Source organism: Wyeomyia smithii, chromosome 3 (assembly GCF_029784165.1).
Source record: "Wyeomyia smithii strain HCP4-BCI-WySm-NY-G18 chromosome 3, ASM2978416v1, whole genome shotgun sequence".
In the NCBI taxonomy this organism is placed as follows: Eukaryota; Metazoa; Arthropoda; class Insecta; order Diptera; family Culicidae; genus Wyeomyia; species Wyeomyia smithii.
Window position 1 is genome coordinate 197094667 of NC_073696.1, and position 24772 is coordinate 197119438.

General features: G+C 34.5%; 3 protein-coding genes and 1 long non-coding RNA gene across 6 annotated transcripts; 2 read left to right on the top strand and 2 right to left on the bottom strand.

Moving 5' to 3' along the window:
- Positions 1–240: 240 nt before the first annotated feature.
- LOC129728982 (uncharacterized) lies at positions 241–4763 on the bottom strand. The gene is made up of 2 exons (XM_055687456.1): positions 4299–4763; positions 241–294 (listed from the first exon to the last, which is right to left on the bottom strand). The coding sequence occupies exons 1-2, from the start codon at positions 4761–4763 to the stop codon at positions 241–243; spliced, it is 519 nt and encodes a 172-aa protein (XP_055543431.1).
- Positions 4764–8978: 4215 nt separating this feature from the next.
- On the top strand, positions 8979–11833 carry LOC129731999 (protein Mpv17-like). Its single transcript, XM_055692445.1, has 3 exons — positions 8979–9312; positions 9391–9601; positions 9712–11833. Exons 2-3 carry the CDS (start codon positions 9416–9418, stop codon positions 10126–10128), a joined length of 603 nt encoding a protein of 200 aa, XP_055548420.1. The 5' UTR covers positions 8979–9312; positions 9391–9415; the 3' UTR covers positions 10129–11833.
- A 576-nt stretch (positions 11834–12409) lies between these two features.
- Positions 12410–17814, top strand: LOC129730658 (uncharacterized). The gene is made up of 2 exons (XR_008728898.1): positions 12410–12575; positions 12633–17814. It is a non-coding gene; the product is annotated as an uncharacterized LOC129730658 (long non-coding RNA).
- LOC129730657 (protein Mpv17-like) lies at positions 15762–20332 on the bottom strand. 3 transcript variants are annotated; one of them, XR_008728897.1, is made up of 4 exons: positions 20053–20332; positions 19764–19974; positions 19140–19653; positions 15762–18268 (listed from the first exon to the last, which is right to left on the bottom strand). XR_008728897.1 is itself a non-coding variant. In XM_055690167.1 (3 exons), the coding sequence occupies exons 2-3, from the start codon at positions 19947–19949 to the stop codon at positions 19237–19239; spliced, it is 603 nt and encodes a 200-aa protein (XP_055546142.1). In that variant the 5' UTR covers positions 19950–19974; positions 20053–20332; the 3' UTR covers positions 15762–19236. The 3 variants fall into 3 exon arrangements, 1 of the variants encoding a protein (XP_055546142.1); XR_008728896.1 differs by having other exon boundaries at positions 15762–18285; XM_055690167.1 differs by having other exon boundaries at positions 15762–19653.
- Between the last annotated feature and the right edge of the window lie 4440 nt (positions 20333–24772).

Genomic DNA, 24772 nt, shown 5'->3' on the forward strand with positions numbered 1-24772 from the left:
TCTCCCACACGGTTGTGATGTCGGGTTCGATCCCGATCAGGTCGAGGATCTCTTCGAGCTGGAAATTTTCTCAACTCAGCACTGGGGCACGGTGTATCGTTGTACTTATCCTACAACATGCGAAATGTTGCAAAAACAATATCGATAACGAATTCTCTCAACTCATAATCTAGTTGATCGAGACGGCATTAGCCCTCCAGGCTAGCGTGCGATATTGTTTATTGTTCTGCTGCGGTCCGTTTAGGGTGCAGTTTGTTTGGTTTCGTTCCGGTTCGGCTCCAAGTCCGGTACGGTCTGTAATTTGGAAACGAATGTTTCCAATGATTTCAATAAAACGTTATTTTAGTGAAAGAATCAATCATAAATTAATATATGCATGTTAAAAACTGTTTGATTGAAAAAGAACAATTCAAAACAAGTTTTACTATTTATTTTACTATTTATAACTATTTTTAATTTGATTTTTTTTTGATTAAACAAATTGAGGACTAAATAGTGACACACAAGGCTGACTTTGCAGTTTTCCTAAGGAATGAAATATTTATCGAATTCCAACTCTTCTTCAGGGGTTGCGATGTTTAGTGTTGAGAAATCACCATTTGTGATTAGACACACATACTCATTATACTAATATTTATCATAAATACCTAAACTACTAACAATCCCCTTATTAAAAAAAAAAAAAATAAAAGCTTGACGAAATATAGACTTGATAAGCGACTGGAACTGATCTTGCGTTCAACTATGCAATCCAGGACTTTTTTGTACAGTTCTTGTCGTGTCAACTAAATTTGTTCTCTGTTCGAGTATAGAGCGTGTTTCTGTGACATTGACTTTGCTGCATTCCAGAGGCGTGGTTAAGGAAAGCGGTCGCAAACTTTATTTGTTTTCAAATTGCTGAATCAATCACCACTGAATCTTGTACATTAGAGCTCTATAGTAGCTTGTGCTGAATGATTTCAATTTTCATCCATCTTATTTGAGTACGCAAGGATCATTGACTTTGTTCTTTCTAAACATCCAGTTAGGATCACCGTGCCGATTCGTATACAAGGATACTCATACAAGAGGTATATTTCTGTGATATTGATATTGCTGTTGAGCAATACTAGCAACATAGGAAAATTTTAATATTTTTTCAATTGTCATTTCTGATCTGGCTGGAACTTTGCACAGATGTTCCTATAGGCTAAACATATTATACTGCGGTATTTTTTTTTTTTTTTTTTTTTGAGTCACGACCTAGGGTTAAGACACTATTGATATATTGCGAAATATTTCCAATATTCAATATTAAAAAGTATTTACCGTTCCATTTTCGGACACCCCTCTATCTATATCATAGCTCATTGCCGTTATATCAAGCGTTACATTATCGTTTGAGGTTGTCAATTGACAGATAAACGATAAATATCAAAATATATCAACCAATATCGTGTAATATTATCGATATATTTTTCATAAAAATATAGTTGTCTAGCCCCTAGGTCACGACTAACTTTTGAAAAAAAATCAGTAAAATTGGTAAATGGTAATGGATGATTAAAAATATTCTAAAAGCCAGAACGGTTTTGGCTAAGTTGTAGATAAGATTTATTTCTTCAAAAAACAAAAAAAAATGACTGCAAATACGCCTCAGTTGAAGTCGTGTCGCATTCCAAACGTAATGTTCAAGCTATACGAAAATGTTGACTGTTTACACTTGCTAAAAACATATTTTTGTAATTTTCAACCTAAAGGACCACCTCGGAGAAAAATGAGGGAATCGTTTCAAAGAAAATTACGTCCTACGACGATATAGGCAATGATTTTATGCTATTTTGTATATATTTTGTATATATATGATTTTATGACTTTGCCTGTGAAGGAATGTATTATTAACCCTTTATTATTTTAGTAGTTTATATTCACACACTCACATCTGAGAGGCTTTCACATTGTTTATCAATAAAGACGAGGTCTTCCAGGCGCTTTTCTATTTCGACGAGACAATTCCAGTGCATAGAGTTCGGAGTTAATGGTTTCAAATATAACTAGGGTCAAAAAAAAGATTGTATATGAGCACTTCTCATATTTACAAGACATGTTTAAGACAAAGAAACTCAGATTTCAATGTTGTTTTTGTCCAACGGTAGAGTTTATGGTTTCATGACAAAATATAAGAGATTCAACATAGATGCCGGTTTCAAAATGGCAGATCAAATAAATTTAAATTTGCTCCTCATATTTTTTGTACTTGAGAAACTCGTTATCTTCTGATTAACCTTTTCGAATATATCTTATCCGTCGTACCATGAGAAATATTTGCCAATATATTTGTTAACATTGCTTTACGTTTCTTGATATTAATAAATATATTTATCGATATTTTCGGCTCATCTTGCGCCTAATTGCAATTTGACAGCACCGATGACCAGTTTTGGAAGGTGTAGCGAATAAGATTGAGAAATACTTTTAGGATTCTATTATTACTATTCTAAATAGGTATAATAAATATATTAAGATAAATAGACTCTTTCCTGAGCAATTCCACAAAAAACGGGCAACCAAATGAATCGACCATTTTTGATTTGGTTGGAACTTTGCAAAGACGTTTCTATAGGCACAAGATGCTATTTTGTGCTACTGGAATAATTTTATGGGACTCGATCCATTTTTGAGAAACTGTTGAAAATGCTATTTCGGGAAGGTATTGATGATAACGCTGTGACGTCTTGGACAAAGTTGTAGATAATATTTTCATCTCATCGAAAAACTGAACTATAAACTATACAATGTAAAAAAAATTATTTATTGAAAAGAAAAATTAAAAACCAAAATTTTAAAAAAGAGAATTTTTTCAAATCTTTTTTCTATAAAAACTCCAAAACATTACCCGAAAAATCAAACAATTTAAAAACTAATCTTAAAAAGCTCATTTCTCAAAAATCTAATTTATTTTCATAAAAACTACAAAAGATTACCTAAATAAAGAAATCAGTCTGATCATGGAGAAATCAAAAGGAAAATTCATTTGAATTTATTTTTAATTTTTTTTTTTTTCGAGGAGCATATTTTTTGGAAAGGATAAAATTATTATCTACAACTTTGTCGAACACAATATGCCAATCATTAAAACCGTTTTGACTGAAGAAATATTTTCAATTTCCAATAAAGCACTCTATGGGGAATTGACATATTCTTAGTCAAAACGGCTTGTTTGATTGGCATAATGTCTTTGGCAAAGTTGTAGATAATAATTTCGTCCTTCCGAAAAAAATGTACCCTGTAAAAAACATTATTAGTTTTTCAAAAAATCATGACTTTTTTCTTAATTTATCCATCATCGGACCGATTGTATTGTTAAGGTAATCTTTTGTAGTTTTTATAAAAAAAAATTAGACTTTAACAAAATGGGCTGTTTTAGATAACTTATTTCGAATTTTCCTTTAACTTTTTTTTTAAATAAATAGTTTTTCAATTTTGATCAGAAAGTGCTCTCGATTGTGACTAATGTATAATGTATTAGGGATTTTAAATTTTTGTAAAATAATTTTGTAAAAATAAAATTTTTTTCGGCATAACAAAATAATTATCTACAACTTTGTCGAAGACGTTACATCGATTAAACGAGCCGTTTTGGTCCGAAAAATATTTGCTATCATCAACGCCTCCCCAAAATAGCATTTTTCAATAGCTTCTCAAAAATGAATCGTGTTCCAGAAAATTAAACCAACAGTCTAAACAAAGTTTCAGCTAAATGAAAAATTACAATTGATAAAAAAATTAAAACTGGGACATTTTTTATGGAACTGCTCTCCTGCCTCAGGGTTTTAACACCTGTTTATCCAAAATAACGTCGAATAAAATTGGTGCACTATGTATAAGCACATGTAGTTGCCAAAAGTACAATGTGGCAAAATAAGCATTTCAGGGGAAGAAAGTTTTTCGACAGAAAAGGTATGTACTTTAATACTATGATGTAATTACGATGAAATATGGTTTTGTGTTCAAGTGCGTTCCCACGACAAATATCGTAAATTTCGAAGAGAATATATCATCATTTCATACCATATTTTCTACAATGTATATATCATCATTTCATACCATATTTTCTACAATGTAATGTTACTAAATTTCTAAGATATTGAATTCTGAATCAATAAGCTCACAAACTCTACCTATTGTAAAACATCATGCAAATGTTAGACGCGTTCGATTCTGATTTCAATAGATCCTTTTTTCAAACGATTGATGCGTCCGTGCAAAATTCATGTAATTTGGAAATAGCTCAAAATAAGACTGATCGGAAATTTTACCTTATTAGATTTTCGAACATTATCAGTAGCGTTGAATATGTCGAAAAGTTTATCGATGTCTTCGACATATGCTGCCGTGCTAAGGCACTCTTCTGGTAAGCATCCATATGCGACGTACATTTTAATGGCCGAGGATACCGTAATGCTCAGTGTTTCAGCTGCCACACCAACCCTCATCTCTTCAAAAGCTGGTAAAAATATGTGTTTGTTTGTCAATTTCGGTGCGGCTCTAGGTATCCTTTCACAGTCCTCATAATATAGGGATTTTATATGATCCCATTTGATAACAGCTCCGCCATAGACAGCATTATGATGCATCAAGTTGTTTCTGGATGACTTCAAAAGATGGGGCGGATCAAAAAGACAATACACAGTCTCAGTGATATGTACGAAATAGGGGTGGTCGTACGTAACTCCTAATTTGCTGTAAACTGATCGATTGGTAGAGTTTTGATCGCAAACCATGATTTTCGGGATAAATCCTGCGCTTTTGATAAATTTTATGGCATTGTCAACAATATAAAGCAAGTCATCGGTTTTGAATCCGTTTTTACTGAAGAAATACCCAATGCTCTGCTTAAAACCAGATATCAACCCCTTAATCCTGACGACCAACACAGAAGCAGCCGCAAAATCTGGTGAGAAATGACCGTCACCCAGCTTACTCGGGAAACCCAATAAAATGTCTGGTTTCGCTCTTCCCAAATACGTGAAGTTAGGACGAAGTGTCATTTCATCAATTTTCAATGAAACTAATTTTTCTGCTGGCACAAATAGTTCGATTTTTCATTTAAAATGATTTTTATATTCTCGTTGAAACCTTCGTCGATTTTAAGCTTTCTCAACCATTTCTTTATCGAAGAAATACTCGGAAGTCTGAAGATCTTCAGCATTTGCCTATATGCACGAGTGGAGCAATAATAGAGGCCCAATGCCATCACCTTCATTGTCTTGGAGTATCTAGCTCCTTTCAATGGTCTAGCTGCGTTCTGTCGAAGTTCACTCAATATACTGTCACTCAAAACATCTTTTTTTATCGTTTTGCTTTTGCGGTAAAACACGGCTTTACTTTTCCATTTCATGATAGAAGCGTTTTTTCTTTTTAACGTATTAGATTGTGCATAAGTTTTTTTCAGCAAACGTACGTTTTCCTTTTTAAGTCGTGTTACTATTTTTAGTAATTGATTATACTTGTTTGCTGTACAAGCATAATCATGATCACTATTACGAACTTTCTTTTGCTGTTTTTTTTTCTTTCTATTTAAAACAACCTTAGTTAAACCAGCGTCGTAAATTCTCTCTGTGCTACCAATTTCCTCATTGGCAGCAACGGTAATACATGATCCTGAGATGATATCCGAAAAACTGGTACTACTGTCTCCAACCTTTATTACGGGTACAGCCAAATTATAAACCCTACCTGAAAAATAAAGATTACAAGTTACTACTATAAGACTTAATCAATGGCGTGCGACCAGACTGGATCAAGCGCCATTTTTTTAATTGAGTGTGTGAAAATTATTAATTTATCTTCCATGAAAAAACGAAATCATTTGAACTAATTCTATAATAATTTTATAATATTAATATTATAATAAAAAATGTGTGTCAGTAAACATACGGGGTGGCAAAACTTTGAACGCCGATTACTCGAAATAATGTTTTACACTTGATTCGGTTTGGCTGCACGCCGACCAGATATGAACATAATTTTGAAGGATATTGAGTATATATATATATATATATATATATATATATATATATATATATATATATATATATATATATATATATATATATATATATATATATATATATATATATATATATATATATATATATATATATATATATATATATATATATATATATATATATATATATATATATATATATATATATATATATATATATATATATATATACCATATATATATACCATATATATATACCATTCCCTGAATTTAGGTCTCGTTCACGGTGTAATTGTTCGGAATTAATACAGGAAACTACTCTTAAACCAGCAATTGACCTTGCCAACGGTAAAAATGATGTCGTTCAAAATGGCTCGCCCACGCGAAATCAAACAGCGCTCCCGTTTTGATGTTGTTTTCTTACGCGAAAAAAAAATAATAGCAGTGCAGACCTGGGCGATAAACGGTGCGTGATTCACACTTTGATTCGCACAGCAAAACAATGATAAGTATTCTTTTATTTTCGTTCTACCTAGTCACGATTCCTACCTGTGATGTTTTCCGGCCTCAAGGATAATATAATACGAATATATTGTAATATTTCCACTAGCCTCATTAGATGTTACTCACCCTCTGGCTTTTATCGACACGTTGATAAAATCCGCATCGGTGAAGTGATCTGAGCAGATGTATAAATTTGTGGCATCTTCGGTTATGTCCTTGTTTAATACCTTCAACCATTGTTGGCGGTTTTCAACGTTTCTATAACAAATTCATATGAATATTATTAACAGATTTATAAACTTGCTGAAGTGATCTTACCGTTTCGCCACGGAATACAACGATATTGGCCTCTGAGTCATTATTGTACTATTGTAGCATGAAGGAACTGAACACGTTTTTCGACCCATTTTAAAATAAAACTCCAACTTCCTATTTATGTGTAATGGACGTATGGATACCAATTAAAAAAAAACTAACATTGCACCGGCGATCTGACGACCAGGGATGCCAGATATTTCCGAAAGATATCTGCAACTGCTCGAGAACCAGTCAAATTTGTTTGAAATTTGATAAAAATCTAATCGTGATTCGAAAAAATGCGCTCGAGCAGGCAGAAGTCTGTAAAAATCGGCACACATTTTGAGAAAGTCATAGAAAAAAATATGTAGTTAACCTTCCCGCATAATCAATAACCATAAAACGTGCCTAACAACTAGTTCGGGATATAGTTTCGACTGTATGGGGTATCGTTAAACCATATGGATTATCATCCATTTATGGTTATTGATTATGCGGGATGGAGATTAAAAAAAAAACCGTACATACCTGCGAATCAAAACAAATCAGCGTTTTGCTGACAAATCTGGTATCCCTGCTGACAACCGAAAGTGACAACCTTACAGAACATTAAAAAAGGATCTTAAGAGGTTCGTTTCAAGGGGTTTCGAAATGCGTCGTAACCTGAGATTACTGCGAAGTAATCATATCATTTCTTTCGAGTAATCAAAGGTAACCATCAACAATCTGACAAATAAACTCAAGTACGAGTAGTCAAAAGGTAATCAGATTCATCGTAATCTGATGTAATCAACGGTAATCATTTTTAAGGTGTTTTGAAACCTGCTCGCTAACATATTTCAAGGGCTATCATCTCAGCATGTGTGTAAACGGGATAGCATATCACCGCCACTTTTCATATGCATAACATAGCATCTGTCGCTGGGGCCCACACATCTCGGACATTAAACGTCCGTTCTAGGGGCTAGACAACTTAATTTTCATTATTTGTTGTTACCGTTGATTATCGTTGATATGTCAGACATTCATCGCTGAAATATCATATTGACGATAATGTGGCGTCAACGAGTTTATTTATATATATATATATATATATATATATATATATATATATATATATATATATATATATATATATATATATATATATATATATATATACATATATATATATATATATATATATATATATATATAAATATATATATATATATATATATATATATATATATATATATATATATATATATATATATATATATATATATATATATATATATATATATATAAATATAAATAGATATATATACCACCGTGCGAATTTGCGTTACTTAGTTGATGGGGGTTTTGAAAATTGCCAAATTTCACGTTACGTAATATACGAATATTCTTTACGAGGACTCTAAACGAGATGGTGATTAGAGACTTGAAACAAAAGATGCGACTCTCACTTTATGTAACTCATGTAAGATGCGACTCTCACTTTATGGTACTCGTGTTAATAATCTGATTATTTTCACAGTTAAAAGGAGTAATTTACTGAAATACAATAAAGGAACAGTTCTACAATTATCTATGCCGGTATCTGAGTCAGCAGCTAGGGGCAAGACACTGCGTAACCCAATAGGTGATTAGTAATCCTAACAAAAAGAAACAACCGGTGTCATCTTGCAACCTGGATAGCTCAACCCAACGAGTGGAAGTCCTTCACTAGTTGGGCTACGAATTTAGTGCAACGAGCGAAATTCGATTATATTCATTGTTGCTAAGTGTTTATCGTTGCATATTAAAAAGTTACGTTATATCGAGGTAAAAGTTACGTTATATCGAGGTTGCCTTATAGCGAGGTATGACTGTATTCCTAAAAAAGTTAAAACCCGTATTTGAAAACCCGACCATCTCTAGCGTTTGCCTGAATGTGTCACCACCTAAGTCACCACGTTTGAATGTTGAGGCACGCGAAGTCTGAGCACTGCCACTGAGCTTTCACACATGTGAAAAACTCTTTAAGGTAACAATATCAATTATGCGCCACCACCTTGATGTCTACTTTGTTACTTTCAGAGAAAAAGAATGTTAATACTTTGAAAAAGTCGCTTATAAAATTCCAATTCTCTGTGAATCAATTTCAAATCTTGATTTATTCATATGACTTATGACTCTTCTGGATACCCTACAATAATCAAACAGTGAAAATTAGCCTGCATACCCTAGTCGTACCGATCGAAAGTGAGGTTTGTTTTTATTTTGATTCATGTTTCTTGGACTGGGTGAGAAAGAGAAAAACACACGACAAAACAGCGAATTTATCGAACGGGAGACATCGTTTATGTTAAACGACAAACCATGAACCGAATTAGAACCTAAACCGTATCGATCGGTTGTGCGATTAATTTGAATCTACCGCATTGCTGTGGTGGATCGATCTATTCCTGAGACCTTGTGTGTTAGCCGGAAAGACGTCGTGCGGTGCATTGCAGATTTCAAGTAGTGATAAACAAATCAATCAATTTGCTTAGGTAAGTGATTCTTTTATTTGAAATCGCAGTAAACCTTTCGAATGATTGCAGTAACTTAAGCCGTTCGAATCATTGCAGGTTGGTACTACATAATAGGGAAAGTATGTCACTTTCCACGTTGTATAAGCGTGCCCTTGTAAAGTACCCGATTCTGGTGCAATCTGTGCAGTCGGGAATTCTAATGGGATCAGGCGACATAATTGCGCAGACGCTGATTGAAAAACGTAAACTTACCGGTATCGATGGTATGCGAGCCTTCCGATTTTTTGGCATTGGATTTTGTATGGGCGTAAGTTATTTAATTTTAAATTGCTTGATCAAATATGCAATTCTTCAAAATTTACCGCTTTAATAGGTTTCATAACTATATGTTCTTAAGTTCTGATTTACTTCTTCCAGGGTCCAGGTCTGCGGAAATGGTACGGTGTATTGGATAAACGAATCACGGGAAGCAACAAGACGCTCAACACATTTAAAAAGGTAGCTCTGGATCAGCTACTATTCGCTCCGGTCTTCCTGGGTTTGCTAATTGGTACGATCGGTGTGCTGCAAGGTCATAACCGAGGAGAGATTGAACGAAAGTTGAAAAACGAGTATACTGACATTTTGCTGACAAACTATTATATCTGGCCGTGGGTCCAGTTGACCAATTTTTATCTTGTGCCACTCAACTATCAAGTGCTGGTAGTGCAGTTTGTAGCTGTTTTCTGGAACACATATCTGTCATGGAAAACTAACTGTAACGAAACCGCCAAGGTGATTGCCATTAAATCGGACGTGGTTGGTGGGGAAGATGCAGACGGAAACGCTTACTGAAGGTGTCCTTTTGGTTTGATGAACAGAAAAAGGGCGTTCTAATGTGATACTAAACAATTAGGTTATAGATGTAGTCAGGGCCGGATTTACGATTGTGGGGGCCCGAGGCCCAGTTATAGTGGGGGCCCCAAAATTAAACAAAACTGTTTTTTATCGTACGAGTTAAAAGCATTTATTTGCTATTGAAAAATTACCAAAAATTTGTTAGAATTTTTTCTTAAGTCCTATTTAGAGCTCCAAGCGAAGTGAAAATCTCATACAAAATGATCATTTTTTTACGCTCGTGAAAAATGCAACCTACAAAAATTTCACTTCGCTAGGAACTGTAGACAAATTCGATCAAGCGAAATCGTTGTGCGATCGCGAAAGGTTGTGGATCTCATCTTTTTCTTGTGTTCACTTTTTTCACGCATGCAAACGCTAGTGAAAAAAGCAGCAGCAAGCAAAAACTTGCGTGCGTTTATATTCTGTCAGTTGCAGCCAATTTTCACTTCGCTCGGAGTGTAAACTCGTGAATTTCGCTTCACTCAAACTGTAAATTGCAGACTGGTGAAATACCTGCGTGTTCCACAAACGGGTTTTCACGACAGATTTCGCAAGCGAAAATTTAAGCTTTTTACTTGTCAAATTTTTCACTTCGCTTGGAAACTATGCTTTACGAGTTTTTTTGCAGAAAACTTATTAATTAAATAATCAACATAACTTTTTCAGTATACTCGTACTCGAAACTTAATAATGCTAAGTTTGACTGCCTTTCATTCTTCACAGTCGCACGCAACCTATTTTTAATATGTTTCATCTTCAAACTTTTTTCTTGATACCTGAAAAAAAACTACCGCAATTTGAAAAAAATGCGATCCACAGGCAAAAATTTGCACACAATTTGAGAAAGACTGCACAAATATAAGACGACTCTGACAATAATGGAAACTAGGAAAAAACTACACATATCTGCAGGTCAATTAAATTGGCACACGAGCTCAGAAAATCTGCATTTTGCAAAGCACATCTGGTATCCCTGATTCGGACCAGTGAGCAAAAGCAATGCATTAAAAAACTTGTGGGTTATTTTCTTTATCTGCTTTACCACCCATGCGCGCTAAAGCCCTAGAGTTAAAGTTTGGCCGACTGTCATTGAAAAGTTCCAATCAAACAGTCAACAGTTTTTTCATCATAGTTTTAACATTGCTGATGTTCGATTGGAACGAGTTTTGACACTTCGATTGACGCTATTAATGACAGTCGGCCAAACTTTAACTCTAGGCGTTTAATGCGGGCTGGTTCGATTCAAATGGTGTGTTAATGTGTGTCATTCCAAGATAATCCAAGGTGAACTCTTATGGATGTAGTTGCGATATTGGCGCTCGCGAAATAATAACACTTAAGGAAAGTGTCAGATTGTAATGGTCTGTTCGAATTTTCTTACTGTAAATCGAACTTTTGATTAAATCTCTTTTTTAAAGAGAAAAAATCTTTTTGTCGATTTGTGGGGGCCCTAAAAATGTGGGGGCCCTGGGCCCCCCCATAAATCCGGCTCTGGATGTAGTGCCTAAACCAAGTTGGAGTTTATGCAAATACAATTTTAACTTTCAGTAGTTGAGTAATAACGTTGTTTCAATCGTTTAATTACATTATATTGAAGCACTGGTAAGCAATTTTAGAAATAATCTTATCTTCTTATAAATATATATGAACGAACACGCTATTACTATTTTCAAGATTTCAAACCTAATTGACGTAACGGAATGGACCTAGCCTCTTAGGACCCAACGAAATTTTGTGGGTATAAGAACTATGTTTAATTGAAGAACTTTGAATACTTTGTTGTTCACAGTTAATATGCTATTGGAATTTATGTACCTTTTTATTGGTTTTTATAAAAAAAATGAAGACTTAGAACAAATGAGTATTGTTATGAGCAAATCAATGCCAAATGACCTGAAAATACGCAAACATTCATTTTACTCTGTTTTATGCAACACTGGCAAAACTCAAAATTTTGTATTTTCGAGTTTTTGATGGAAAACGATGTTAAAGCTTCATACCACGAAATCTCGTTTTAAATTCAGAAATATTTTAGAGCTATGAGTAGATTTGTATATATATATATATAGATTTATATATATATATATATATATATATATATATATATATATATATATATATATATACATATATATATATATATATATATATATATATATATATATATATATATATATATATATATATATATATATATATATATATATATATATATATATATATATATATATATATATATATCTATACCACCGTGCGAATTTGCGTTACTTAGTTGATGGGGGTTTTGAAAATTGCCAAATTTCACGTTACGTAATATACGAATATTCTTTACGAGGACTCTAAACGAGATGGTAATTAGAGACTTGAAACAAAAGATGCGACTCTCACTTTATGTAACTCATGTAAGTTGCGACTCTCACTCTATGTTACTCGTGTTAATAATCTGATTATTTTCACAGTTAAAGGGAGTAACTTACTGAAAAACAATAAAGGAACAGTTCTACAATTATCTATGCCGGTATCTGAGTCAGCAGCTAGGGGCAAGACACTGCGTAACCCAATAGGTGATTAGTAATCCTAACAAAAAGAAACAACCGGTGTCATCTTGCAACCTGGATAGCTCAACCCAACGAGTGGAAGTCCTTCACTAGTTGGGCTACGAATTTAGTGCAACGAGCGAAATTCAATTATATTCATTGTTGCTAAGTGTTTATCGTTGCATTTTTAGACACTCCTCTAGTTACATCAAAACTCTTTGAAGTCATATTATCGTCGTTGTGATGTTGTTGTATAGAAACATAGAAAAACGGTATGTCAAAAGTACAACCGACTATATTACAAAAAAATGACAAAGACTAAAGTTATTTATTAAAACAACCAAAATTCATCGCAACTTATAATATACTATTTCGATGCATTCAAATTATAAATCCGGTAAAGCTACATACCTTGCTACTGATATTCATTCATTTTAGAAGCAATTCACAACTTGAAACACATGAATTTGCGATTTTCATTTGCTTTGTTAGTAAGAATCTATTAACAAGTAGAAAAAAATATTTGCTGTCGCTTGGTGATGCTTCGTCTCCAACCGTACAAAACAAAAAAACGCTTCCCCGCTCGTGCCTACTTGTTGATCAAACCGTTTCACCATGTCCTATACGCTGTGGTTGGGAAGTTAATGTGATAAATAAATGATAGATATTAATATATATATCAACCAATATCGTGTAATATTACCGAAATATTTTTCATGATATAAAGTTGTCAAGCCCCTAGAAATAATGTGTTTTCCTTCTTACAGACGCTTAGCAAGGTTAACCTGTAGTGTTTTCGCCGACAGATTTATACCAGTGCGTTTGATTGATTTCGATAAAATTAGTATAAATTCTGTTTATTTTCCGTGTAAAAAGCATTCGTTCCACCCCTAGGGAGCGCTGCAAAATGCACTGTGCACTTAGCAGTTTTCGTATCACAGATGACCTTCCGTTCTGTGGTTTCAGCTCAACAATGATTCAATAAAATCAAATTCAGTTTCGCTTCACAATCAAATATTACCCAAAATATTGCTAAATAGCAGCGAAAATAATTTTGACCTGGTTTCCACTCGAGTTACTCCTCTGTAGAACGGTTAAAAAAGCTATAATTTTTTCATTTTTCCAGTTAAAGTTTAGAGAAATTTTTCTTCGCTTCTGTCGACCAGTGCAGTACTATCAATAACCAATTGTCAATTGAAAACGACCGTGCTTACTCTACTGATTTTGATGCTGTTAACGGACAATCTGCTGTTGCTATGCCATGCCAAGACGTGTCAAAATCGGCTAAAAAATGAATTTGTATTGCAAAATTTCAGCTCAATTGGATATTTTCACGCTCGTATAGTGATCAAAGGTTTATTTTTTTGACCGATGAAAAAATTCGAAGCTCAATTCGTTCCTATACATTCCATTGGCACCGTAATCGATCGGCTGCATCATGAAGAGTTGGTTATATGTGCAAGTTTATGCAAGTGTTAGCTTTGCAATTTCCCTATTCAATGTTTTACAGGGTTAGGGTCCTTAGATAACATTAGGAAATCTGGGAAAAGTGTTCATTAGTTTAGGAAAAAATATTTTTTTCTCATGAAACAATAAGTAACTCATCGGAAAACAGTATTAAACTACGCTTTAGCGCATATTTTTTAAATTTTTAATTGGCAGAGCAAAAACAGCTTTTTCCTTTGTGTTGGATTCGATTCTCTTTGCTTTAAATTGGAAATGCTCTCTAGTGTCTTTTATCTCTGCTTTTTTATACTGAGAGGCCTCCTGAATTGTTGAATTGTCATCACCGCTTTAGTTTTATCGGTTTATCAACGTTTTTCATATTTTAGCGTAATGTTGTTATGCAAATATTTATTTTAATTTCTTGAAAAATTCCACATGATTTTTGGAAAAAAACTGTTCCCTTTTGAACGATTTATGCAAGACAACGTTTTTCAAGTTTTTAAGTCACTTTTGGTCACTTTTTTAAAGCTTTGAAGTCACTTTTTGGTCACTTTTTTCGAAATTTTGGTCACTAAAGTCACTTTTTCTTACCAGTTTGACCACTTTCAGCCCTGATTGTTGGTGAAAATTTGACCTTGAAACTTTTATTTAATTTTCACTGTTTAACAATGAAGTGATAACGAAAATTGAAGAATCACAAAATTGCCCATCATTTTATCAATCCAACGACATATTGATTATAGTTATCCATCATGTGGTTACATCAGTAAAACCGTTCGAAATCTTTCATTCCGACGTTACACATTGGTTTTAGTTTCCGCAGAATGTATCTCGATTCTCGATATAGTGCGATTAGACGTAGTCCTACGTCAAAATATATCGTCGGTTTCTTGCAACACAAGCACAACTCAAAAATCTTAGTTTCCTGAAAAATGTGTTTGAAAATTAGCGTCGAAAATTTCTTTTAAAATATTCAAGAAAACTTTCAATTCTAAAATTTCCAATTCTCATTCAACACTTCTGGGTCTATAAGGCACACATTATGAGCACGTTGTATAAGCTAAAGCCTTATTTTTACTACTTCTATAAAGACATTCCGAGTTGTGCAGCAGAGGCACTTCTACTCATAGCTCTAAAATATTTCTGAATTTCAAAACGAGATCTCGTGGTATGAAGCTTTAACATCGTTTTCCATCAAAAACTCGAAAATACAAAATTTTGAGTTTTGCCAGTGTTGCATAAAACAGAGTAAAATGAATTTTTGCGTATTTTCAGGTCATTTGGCATTGACTTGCTCATAACAATACTCATTTGTTCTAAGTCTTCATTTTTTTATAAAAACCAATAAAAAGGTACATAAATTCCAATAGCATATTAACTGTGAACAACAAAGTATTCAAAGTTCTTCAATTAAACATAGTTCTTATACCCACAAAATTTCGTTGGGCCCTAAGAGGCTAGGTCCATTCCGTTACGTCAATTAGGTTTGAAATCTTGAAAATAGTAATAGCGTGTTCGTTCATATATATTTATAAGAAGATAAGATTATTTCTAAAATTGCTTACCAGTGCTGCAATATAATGTAATTAAACGATTGAAACAACGTTATTACTCAACTACTGAAAGTTAAAATTGTATTTGCATAAACTCCAACTTGGTTTAGGCACTACATTTATAACCTAATTGTTTAGTATCACATTAGAACGCCCTTTTTCTGTTCATCAAACCAAAAGGACACCTTCAGCAAATATATTAAATACCAATATAGTTCACTTACGTGAAATTATGAAGACAAATTAAAAATGACAGAAGCGTTAGTCACCTTTTCGACCGCTAGGTGCGCCACTTCTGATTTTGTTCTACACGACATGCGAAATAGATTCACTTTTGACAATAATATTACCCTAATGGGTACACTGAAAAAAATTCACATTTAATTGTGAAGGGGACTCGGCCGAATATTTTATAATAATAAAGTTCGCCTATGCATAAGGCAATCCATGGGTTGTGTTCCACGGTTTGTACGACCTCCGACAATATTTTGAGTTGTAAAATGGCGACTTCCGGTGACTGGGAAACTGCCGAAAATGACCAAATACCCCCTAATATGGGTGTTTTTTTTTTAACCAGAATGACGCTCAGAGGCTAGAAATTGTCTCGAAATGCTGTCCAAGATGGCGACTTCCGGTTTTTGGAAAATCAGACAAAATTTTGAATTGTAAGATGGCGACTTCCAGTGATTGGAAAAAAGAGGAAAATGACCAAATACCACCAATATGGATGTTTCTTTAACTAGAATGACGCTCAGAGGCCAGAAATTGTCTCTGAATACCATTTTGAAATCCAAGATGGCGACTTCCGGTTTCCGAGAAGCAGCGAGATATGACCAAATACCATCCAATATGGGTATTTCCGAAATCGTGATGATGCACTGAAACCACAAATCGACCTCAGACAACATTTTGAGTAGTAAATTGGCGACTTTTGGTGACTGGAAAACTGCCGAAAATGACCCAAAAACAACCAAATATGGGTGTTTCTTTAACCAGAATGATGCTCAGAGGCCAGAAATTGTCTCCAAATGCCATTTTGAAATCCAATATGGCGACTTCCGGTTCCTAAACAACAGTAGCAAAAGACCAAATAACACTCATTATGGGTATTTCCGGGATTGTTATGATGCACTGAAGCTACAAATCGACTTCAGATAACATTATGAATTGTAAAATGACGACTTCCGGTGAATGGGAAACTGCCGAAAATAACCAAATAACACCCAATATGGGTATTTCTTCAACCGGCCGATTTCCAATATGAGATGTTTCGATACCAGAATGATACACAGGAGCTAGAATCGACCACAGACAACATTTTGAATTCTAAGATGGTTTCTGTAGAACAGCCGAAAATGACTAAATAACACCTATTATTGGTGTTTCTTAAACCAGAATGACGCTCAGGGGCCAGAAATTGTCTCCAAAAAAAATAGCCTAAAGGGACCAAATACCACCCAATATGAGTGTTTCTTTAACCAGAATGATGCATGGAGCTAAAAATTGACCTCAGACACCATTTTGAATTGTAAGATGGCAACTTCTGGGAAACAGCCGAATACTACTGCATATGAATATTTCCGTAATCGAAATAATGTATAGAAGCCAAGCATTGACCCTGGACACCATATTGAATTCGAAGATGACCACTTTCAGTTTCTGGAAAACAACGAAAATAACTGAATACCACCCAATATGAGTGTTTTCGGAATAGAGGTGATGTACTAAAGGCAAAAGTCGAGGATGTTGTCATTCCGATAAAACCAATAATTTCAAACGATATAAACAAATCGCAAGAAATCAATGAATTTGGAATGTTGAAAATTATTGAATTAAACAGAAAAATAGGCGGGACGAAGTTTGCCGGGTCAGCTAGTAAATACATAAATATGCTGGTTAAAGCAAAGCTGCAAGTGATGAATACGAAGATTAGAACTCGAGAGCAAAAAATTCGGAGGGATAAAAAAAAACAAAAAATACTTTCAAAACGAAGAAAACTAAACATTAAATAATAGTTTTTGCATAACAGTTGTTATCACTAATTATGTTTGTTTTGTTGAATATCTTTTATATATAATATAATAAAGCTTTTAAACCAATTACAACATGATATGTATCCATACTTAAATTGTTAAATTGATAGAACATTCAAGTGTTATCTAAGCTAAAAGTTGCACAACAACCATATACGACTATTGACAACCATTGTGCGGTTTCTCCTTTTATCTTTTTCACGAGGTAATTGAAATATTCATTTAATTGTACACTTCGTGGCCTGATTATTGAGCTTGAGCTTGACGGCCGCACATTTCGTAGTTGCTTCCCGTGATGGATCTGAACTAGTGAAGTTACACAGGGAACCGTATATAGCAACTTGCAATGCATGCAACGTAATAGCAACGTATATAGCAACTTGGGATTAGTTTACCATTTACACGTCGTGGCCTGATTATTTGAATATTTCTTCTTCGTGCCTCGATAAGCTACATCTATTATATTATCAATATTTAACTCCCGGAATGGCGTTAGTTTTACATACAAACAATATACGCACGAAATCTGCAACATATTTTTTTCTGTGAAAGTATGAAATTGAGTCAACTAAATCTAAAATTGAGTAAATTCAGTTTCGTGTGTGAAAATGTCACACGCTCACAGAAATTCAACAACAATGCACAGTGGTACAGTAAGGCAATGTAGGCGGACACGAGTTTTTCGATGTGATTTTGTGGTTTTAGAGTAAAATTTTTTTCTAAGAACTTGTTTCTTATATTTAGTCTATTTTTTATGTGCAAATGAAAATTAGGGTGGTCCTGAAATCGACTAAATGAAAAAACTAACTTTTTATTTGCATAAATAAATGTATACATTCATCGGCACAGTTGTAGATCAACTAATTTTAAGCAACTTTCTGTATTTCTTCACAATATTTATACAATATTTGTTCTATCAAATGATACCAAAAAATATTATTTATGTTTGCCCTAAACGGAGACATCAATATATCAAAAGGGCCTATTTTTAAAACAGAAATAGTGAAAACTTTTCATCTGTATAATATATCGACAATGTTTTTTCGTCAAAATTGGCGTATTTTTTATTAAAGTTACCGAAGAAAACTTTGTTTTTAAATTTGAATTGAAAAAAACAGAGCGAAAAGACTGTTTTTGGAAACCAAATTTCATGTCTACAAAAAAGTTTTTTTAACAAAGTTACTTAGAATTAGTTGGTCTACATGTTTGCCAAAGAATGTTTTATTTCGTTGATTTTGGGACCACCCTAATTTTCATTCTCACATGAATAGAGGACTATGTATAAGAAACAACTTTTCACAAACACTATGGCTTTAAACCGCAAACCAAAATCGCAACGAAAAGCCTATGTCCGCCTAAATTGCCTTACTGTACCACTGTGCAATAAGTTTAGTTACCTTTTTCACCACAAGAGGGGGTGTTCCCTGTCTGTCTTCACGGGAATATATGGGAAATTCGAGAGTGAACTATATTGTAATTTTAAGATATTTGCCTTCAGTGAGCGTTTCCGTCTGCATCTTCCCCACCAACCACGTCCGATTTAATGGCAATCACCTTGGCGGTTTCGTTACAGTTAGTTTTCCATGACAGATATGTGTTCCAGAAAACAGCTACAAACTGGACTACCAGCACTTGATAGTTGAGTGGCACAAGATAAAAATTGGTCAACTGGACCCACGGCCAGATATAGTAGTTTGTCAGCAAAATGTCAGTATACTCGTTTTTCAACTTTCGTTCAATCTCTTCTCGGTTATGACCTTGCAGCACACCGATCGTACCAATTAGCAAACCCAGGAAGACCGGGGCGAATAGTAGCTGATCCAGAGCTACCTTTTTAAATGTGTTGAGCGTCTTGTTGCTTCCCGTGATTCGTTTATCCAATACACCGTACCATTTCCGCAGACCTGGACCCTGGAAGAAGTAAATCAGAACTTAAGAACATATAGTTATGAAACCTATTAAAGCGGTAAATTTTGAAGAATTACATATTTGATCAAGCAATTTAAAATTAAATAACTTACGCCCATACAAAATCCAATGCCAAAAAATCGGAAGGCTCGCATACCATCGATACCGGTAAGTTTACGTTTTTCAATCAGCGTCTGCGCAATTATGTCGCCTGATCCCATTAGAATTCCCGACTGCACAGATTGCACCAGAATCGGGTACTTTACAAGGGCACGCTTATACAACGTGGAAAGTGACATACTTTCCCTATTATGTAGTACCAACCTGCAATGATTCGAACGGCTTAAGTTACTGCAATCATTCGAAAGGATTACTGCGATTTCAAATAAAAGAATCACTTACCTAAGCAAATTGATTGATTTGTTTATCACTACTTGAAATCTGCAATGCACCGCACGACGTCTTTCCGGCTAACACACAAGGTCTCAGGAATAGATCGATCCACCACAGCAATGCGGTAGATTCAAATTAATCGCACAACCGATCGATACGGTTTAGGTTCTAATTCGGTTCATGGTTTGTCGTTTAACATAAACGATGTCTCCCGTTCGATAAATTCGCTGTTTTGTCGTGTGTTTTTCTCTTTCTCACCCAGTCCGAGAAACATGAATCAAAATAAAAACAAACCTCACTTTCGATCGGTACGACTAGGGTATGCAGGCTAATTTTCACTGTTTGATTATTGTAGGGTATCCAGAAGAGTCATAAGTCATATGAATAAATCAAGATTTGAAATTGATTCACAGAGAATTGGAATTTTATAAGCGACTTTTTCAAAGTATTAACATTCTTTTTCTCTGTAAGTTAACAAAGTAGACATCAAGGTGGTGGCGCATAATTGATATTGTTACCTTAAAGCGTTTTTCACATTTGTGAAAGCTCAGTGGCAGTGCTCAGACTGCGCATGCCTCAACATTCAAGCGTGGTGACTTAGGTGGTGACACATTCAGGCAAACGCTAGAGATGGTCGGGTTTTCAAATACGGGTTTTAACTTTTTTAGGAATACAGTCATACCTCGCTTTAAGGCAACCTCGATATAACGTAACTTTTTAATATGTATTAAAATTAAAAATAAGTGATACAGCAACTGTTTTTGGGCTATAAATTGCTTCAGAAAAATGTTTGTAGTAAGTTTTGAAACCAATGAAACGGAAATTGTCTAAAATGGGCATTAGAAAGGTTTAAAAATACCGATAGGTGATGGGAAATTGGTTTTCACGCATCCTTCTGTAACAATTCATAGTCTTCCATCAATTAAAAAAAATTGTTTTGCTTGTTCAATTTTCTCTAAATGGGCATTGGAAAGGTTTAAAAATACTGATAGGTGATAGAAAATAGGTTTTCGCTCATCTGTGAGCAGTATTGGCATACTCATCGTGTGTAAAAAAGAGGCTCATAAAATTTGCACAGAACACAGAAGCATGTTGAAAAAAACGGATGAGTTGATCATTTTTTTCGCACGCTGGAAGCAAATGCACACTGTGTAAAGAAAGCAAAATACGCAACATCATAAAGCTTGTATTGTGAAGAGTAAGCGCATAAAGCTCTCGCAAAGAGACTTCCTCGATTGCAACTGATAAAATATAGATAGCGCACATTTATTGCTCTTTGAAAAAAACACTATGATGAAAATTCTAGCTAGTTGAAAACTTTTCTGGCTGTTTCCTCAATAACCTGTTCTGTAGCGTCTACGAGGGCTCTACGCAATGCTCACTTTGTTATGCTCACTGGTTTTTTTTTATTATCACAGTGCAGGTCTGTGATAAATTTAGACCAGACACAGTCAATTTACTCAACAGTACGCAGCTTTGGCTCGCCTACTCGTATGTGTAGTTATATTCCACACTCCCTACGCCCATTGGTACCGCTCAATAAGGTTGTGCTTTTTTATTTGCTAATCACAATGCCTACTGAAGAACTGATGTGATGCAATTTATGCGACGAAAAATGCACAAAGATGGGTAAGTGGACAAGACTGTCTGTGAGTAACCACCAACAGTCTTGCATCAATTAAAAAATTTTTTGCTTGTTGAAAATTGTCCTAAATGGGCATAAGAATGGTTTAAAAATACTGATAGGTGATGGGAAATAGGTTTCCACGCATCTTTGAGTGACCTCTGGTATCTATTGAAAAAAAATTTTTTTTTTGTACTGAAAATATTTCTAAATGGGCATGAGAAAGGTTTGAAAATACTGATAGGTTATCGAAAATAGGTTTTCGCGCATCTTCATCTAACATACTTGCATAGATTTAAAAAAATATTTTTTGCTTCGATATAACGTAACTCGATATAACCAAAAACATCATATCAAGAAGACTGGGAACTCTGCCTGAGCTTGAGCGACAGTTTTGGCAGCGCAGTCTCTCGAGTAAAAGTGGAACTGACGCATGCTAGTGTGGGTGCTGGCGATGCGAACGCAAGCTGAACGCACAGGTTGGACTACCACATACGCCCACTCTGTCTTCGCAGCGATGCAAACTTCCACCTTTGATAGAGTGCGCTGTTTGATTTGACGCTTGTCATTTGTATGGGATCGCTTCAGAGATGCCAGTCTTCTTGATATGATGTTTTTGATATAACGTAACGAAAATAAAAATCAAGTTGCCTTATATCGAGGTATGACTGTATCAAGATACTTGGAAGAATTCGGGTTGAGTCTGAGCTCAATAAAAAAATCGGGTTCAGGTTTAACAAAAAAAAAGAGCTTGGGTCGCGAACGGAGTTTAAAAATATTAAACCCGACCTCAGCTAGAAAAACCTAAATTAATCCACCTAGCGGTCAGACTTAGCCTTTCTCATTCAAACTTATTATTTGTAAAAATAGATTTACATAAATGCTTAAATCCAAAAAGGTATATTCACTCTTAGGGTTCTAAAATATTGATGTTGCAATTAAAGAATAAAATATGAAATTTGACGAAATGTTAGTGCTTCAGAAATAGCGAAATATGACTCTTAATTTTGAACAATTTAATCAACGAGCGATACCGGGAACGTTTAAATAGTACGATACCACATTTAAATCATGTTGAGGCCTTATATATTGATCAAAGCAGCTATAGTGTTGGATAGTCTTTGAATTTTTTTTCTTTACAAAACTTTTGAACAGTATATCAAATTTTTATAAAGTTTGTTATTTGTAAGTTTGAGAGATGACTCGTTTGTATGACACTAGTTATGTTCAAATAAGTCGTGTAATACTTGAGATAATAGACTTTCGTTGTTTTACAAATTAAAACATAATGGTTGCTTATGTTTGATTATAATCAAATGAAAAGGGAACGTATGGAGGAGCCAAACTTTGAAACCACGTGTTCAATCATAATGCATCAGTTAACCCTTAACTTTCCTATTCATTCGATATCAATATTGTTCAAATCTGTTGTGTAGTTTCTAAGATAACGAAGCTTAGTGATTTTCACATTTCGATACATTACAGACGAAGTTACATTCCAATTACAGCAAAATTCAATAGGGTGTTATGAGGCAGCTAGACCTTTCATTTGATACTAATTCTGTGGAAATCGGGTCAACCATCTCTGAGAAAAGTGAGTGAGCCCAAGTAGTCATCAGAATATGCTTCTTTCCATAGCTGGATTTCACATTTTTAAACATAACAGCAAAAGTAATAATCCGTTCGCAAAAAAAATCATTAGGGTCTTATGGGGCAACAAGACTTTCCATATGACACTGGTTTTATGAAAATCGGTCCAGCCATCTCTGAGAAACATGAGTGAGATTAAACAGTCTCCAGAACACGTTTCTTTCTGTAACTTCTGAACCATATGTTCAATCTTCATAAAATTCAAAAGTTGAGGGTTTTTAGGTAGCCCGTTTATTTGAAACCAATTTTGTTCAAATCGGTTGTGTAGTTTCTGAGATAATGATATTTCGTGATTTTTACATTTTGATACATAACCTCTAAACTATAAATCAGATTACAATCAAATTCAATAGGGTCTTATAGGGCAACTAGACCTTTCATTTGCAATTGATTTCATTGAAATCGATTCAGCCATCTCTGAGAAAATCGAGTGAGATTGGAAGAGCGTTACACACACATGCAGAAAATGCTCGTCGAACTGAGTCAGGTGGTATACGACATTCGGCCCTTTTGAGCACTTTTATACCTTTAGTTTTTGCAGTGATTGCTATACCTTTCTAGGAGAAAGGCAAAAAGTGAAATGATAGAAATGACTTTTAATGTCAACTTCAATCCCGAGCAAGGCCTTAAAAATTGAAATAGTACAATATTAAATTTAAATGATGTTGAGGCCACATATTTTAATCGTAGCTATAGTTTTAAACAGTCTGCGGGTTTCGTTTCTTTCTATAACTTTCAAACTACATGTTTAAACATTATGAAATTCATTGTTTAAGGGTTTAAAAGCCCATTTATTTGAATTCAACTATGTTCATAGCCACTATGTTCATAGCTTAATCTCCCAGATGGTCTCGAGGTACGATGCTGGCCTAACAAGCCAGTCGTCGTAGGGAGAGACTGTTAGTGTCAGTAGGATCGTAGCGCTAGCCCCTCAATTGTCCTGTACACTAAACAGTCGGCTGCGAAGTCTGTATATAAATAAACAGAAGGTCAAGTTCCGAATCGGAATGTATTACCAAGGCTTTGCTTTGCTGTGTTCATAGCTTCTGAGATATAAGAGCGTTTTTCACATTCTGACGCAGCGCCAAAACTAAAAGTTTGATTACAATGAAATTCAATAGCAACCTAAGCGGCAAATAGACCCTTCATTTGACACCAAGTTAGAAAGAATCGGTCAGACCATCTCTTAGAAAAGTGAGTGCGAAAGAAAGGTGCACATACACACGTACACACCCACACACCCACACACAAACATATACACCTATACATGCATATATGCAGAAAATGCTCGATTCGTCGAACTGAGTTGAATAGTATATGACATTCGGCCATTTCAATCATTTTTCTACCTTTAATTAGCCAGTGATCGTTAGGAGAAAGTCAATATGTTTACTTTCATTATGTGATTTCACATTTTTATGAACAACGGACACAGTTACAATCCGATTGCAATGA